General features: G+C 55.9%; 1 protein-coding gene across 1 annotated transcript; it reads right to left on the bottom strand.

Moving 5' to 3' along the window:
* Nucleotides 1-546: 546 nt before the first annotated feature.
* LOC119324702 (probable metal-nicotianamine transporter YSL8) lies at nucleotides 547-3014 on the bottom strand. Its single transcript, XM_037598475.1, has 2 exons — nucleotides 2365-3014; nucleotides 547-2260 (listed from the first exon to the last, which is right to left on the bottom strand). The coding sequence occupies exons 1-2, from the start codon at nucleotides 3012-3014 to the stop codon at nucleotides 793-795; spliced, it is 2118 nt and encodes a 705-aa protein (XP_037454372.1). The 3' UTR covers nucleotides 547-792.
* Between the last annotated feature and the right edge of the window lie 370 nt (nucleotides 3015-3384).

Raw genomic sequence — 3384 nt, forward strand, 5'->3', positions numbered from 1 at the left:
TCGGCGCAGATTCCCACATAGTATAGCAACAGAATCCTTTCAAGATTCTAATTAAAAACCATATATTAGTTGTGATTTTAACAAAGAATAAGAATCTATATGCAAAAGTACATGAGATCACATTTCTAACACATTCAAAAATAAAAATAAACTGATATTCATAATCTATGAAAAATTCTACCCCAAATCGATATATAATTTGTGTATGTTCAAATTTAGACAAGTCAGATTTAAATTAAACGAATTTTATCTAAAAAAGAAAATGATCTAAAATAAAAAAATATACATATAATCTATGCCGACGGCTGCCATCAGGGCGCCAACATTGATTTGATGGTGTCAGCCGACCATCGCAGATTGGGTCGCCAGGGCCGCTTATATACTGACGGCAACCGTCGGCATACATCAATCTGTGCCGACAGCCACTGTATGCCGACGACGGCCGTCGACATAGATGGATATGCGGACGGCCCTGCAAAAAGCCGTCGGCATAGAAAAGGCCATCGGTATATTAGGTTTACTCCTAGTGGAGGAAGCAGAAGAACAAGTAAAACCAATCAAATTCCGTGAGAATACAAATTAGTGAATGCAACAATTACACACATACATACATATAGACCACCATCCAACCCATCCTACACGTCCTCACGGTACAAGGCTAGAAGACTGTACTAGCTAACCTTTGAGCTATCATAGGTATCATCCATCCATTAATTGATCAATGGATCATGAACATATAACGTGTACGCATGCAAAGAAAAAGAAGAAAAATGGTATGGGTGGATCATGTGGCTACGCCGGGATGGTGGGTAAGGTCGAAAGGAACTGCTCCACCTCGTAGTTGGTGTCGGCGTCGAAGACCCTGAGGCACATGGGCGGTTCCACGTTGCCTAGCGACAGCAATGACGATGGCAATGACCAAATCCCATCGCCGCAGATGAGCCCCGACGCCACCGCCGGCGCGAACATCTGCGCGTGCAGCCTGTCAGACTTGGACCACATGTAGAGTATCAAGCTCCCCACGCACATGTCGATGGTGAAGAAGGAGCCGAGGAAGAAGGGCACCGCCATGCCGAGCGCGCTGGGTATGTAATCCCTGATCCACCATGTTTTGTTGTTGGCCACCTCCTTGAGCGCGCAGATAGCGATGGCGAGGATGAAGAAGGCGGCGCAGAACCTGAGGCAGTACTTGGGCAGCTGGTCCCAGCCGTTGGTGCCGAGGAGCGCGATGCCGCGGTAGATCTTGGCGTAGGGCGCCGGATAGCCCTCGTCGTTGCCGATGTCGTAGGCCTGGTAGAAGATCCAGAAGACGGTGGGGGAGATGATGCAACCGATCCCCGTGCCGATGACCTGGCTCACGAACATGGCGCGCGGGGAGGTGAGGGTGAGGTACCCCGTCTTGAAGTCCTGGATGAGGTCGGAGGCGGTGGAGACGATCCCCATCATGAGGCCACAGGCGGCGAGGCCGGCGATGACCCCGCCGTCCTTGGCGCCGATGTTGGCGCCGAAGATGAAGATGGCGAGCTTGCCATAGCTGCTGGAGAGGGACCAGTCGGTGAGGCCGGTGCCGTAGGCGTTGCAGAAGGCGAAGATGGGCGCGACGACGTAGGCCCAGACGACGTGCTTGGGCTTGAGCTGGCGGAAGATGTGCGGGATGGCGAGGACGGAGATGCCGGCGAGGGCAACGTAGGCGCCCACGGCGACAACGGTGGGGATCTGGTCCTTGAGGAAGATCTGCGTGCGGCGGCGGTCGTCGAAGCTGAGGGCCTGCCTCTCGTTGGCGCCGGCGAGGCCGGCGCCGGCGAAGGGGACCCCCGCGGTGTTGGCCTTGGCGCGGCCGGTGCGCTTGAGGTACATGTCGTAGGAGGTGCGGAACAGGATGGAGAAGAAGTTGAAGAGGCCGTCGCCCATGATCATGGCGATGGAGATGAAGACCTGGTAGCCGTTGAGGCCGTGGAGGCTGCTGTTGGGGAGGTTGGCGTCGTACCAATCCCCCCTCTTGCTCTCGATGAAGGGCCACATGATCCCCCAGGAGATGATGCTCCCGATGAGAAGCGAGAAGTTGATGATGTAGGGGCAGATCATCCCCACCCCGACGTACGTCGCCGAGAAGTCGAAGTAGAAGCGGCGGTTGTAGGCCTCCATCCCGAACGTCGGGAACGAGCCGAAGCCGCACGAGTTCCCCGCCGTGTAGAACCACTGGAACATGGACCACAGGAAGCTCCCTAGAAACGACTTGAACAGGATCGACACCTGCTGCCTGCCATTGCAAACATCGAACAAACATAGATATATGTCTACACCCGCCATTGTCGATCGTTGCCGGAGAAGAAGAAGAAGAAGAAGAAGAAATTGGTTACGTACTTGGCCTGGATGGCGCCTTGGGGCGTGTGGAAGCTGTTGATGAGGTGGGCGGTGGCGGAGCCGGAAGGGTAGGTGAGGCGGTAGCTAATGATCATGATCTTCCTGAGCGGCACGATGGAGAAGAGCCCCACGAAGCTGACGAGGAAGAGGTAAGCCATGACGCGCCACAGCGACGGCTCCTCGACGTTCATGGTGTTGTTGGCCTCGTCGAAGCCCTTGGCGATCTTGCGGCTCATGCCGAGGATGTAGGTGCCGAAGCCGCCGGAGAAGGCGATGCTGGAGCAGGAGATGACGCAGGTCTGCACCACCGTGTTCTCCTGCCGGGTGAAGGGCCGCGGGAAGACGCCGCAGCGCTCCAGCGCCGACGTCCACGTCTTCATCATGAAGAAGGCGAGCAGACCCGCGGAGACGTTGAGGGACGGCACGATGCCGGAGGTGATGTTGAGCTTCATCACGATGAAGCTGAGGAAGGTGCCCAGCCCCGCGCTCACCACCACGGCGCGGACCGTGATCTGCTCGTTCCACGTCGGCAGGGTCTTACCTTCGAACGCCTTCTCCAACGAGATCGCCTCCCGCGGTGGCACCGGGGCCGGCGCCGGCGCCGGCGCGGGGGCGGGGGCGGGGGCAGAGCCCTCCGCTTGCTCCATCATAGATCACCTCCGGCTCTTCTCCCACGACGCCGGCCGCCCACCTGCCTGGTTGTTGCTACAATCGATGGATATATATGTGGACGCGCAAATTCTTGGTGTCTTCTCGATGCAAATTGAAATGCGATGTGATGGATGCAGTAATCCGGCCGGCCTCCTCGAGATCGACCGATCTTGTCGACGGAATTATGATTTCCCCTCTCTCTAGCTGCCACGGAGGGGCGCCGGAGATGGAGGGGATCGATGGATCGAAAGAGTGATTAGTCTTTTTTGCTGCTAATTATGATTGTCGATCGCTAAGAGAAGAGAAATTAGGTGTGATGGATTTTCGTGTGGTCGTGCTGTGAGGTGAAGCAGCGGGTGGTCGACAGGC

Source organism: Triticum dicoccoides, chromosome 6B, assembly GCF_002162155.2.
Source record: "Triticum dicoccoides isolate Atlit2015 ecotype Zavitan chromosome 6B, WEW_v2.0, whole genome shotgun sequence".
Lineage (NCBI taxonomy): Eukaryota > Viridiplantae > Streptophyta > Magnoliopsida > Poales > Poaceae > Triticum > Triticum dicoccoides.

Bases quoted from the DNA above. Each gene is read 5' to 3' on its own strand.
- LOC119324702 (XM_037598475.1), bottom strand. From the start codon at position 3,014: ATGATGGAGCAAGCGGAGGGCTCTGCCCCCGCCCCCGCCCCCGCGCCG. The intron at 2,261-2,364 runs GTACGTAACCAA...TTGCAATGGCAG, and splicing joins CAAGGCGCCATCCAGGCCAA to GCAGCAGGTGTCGATCCTGT.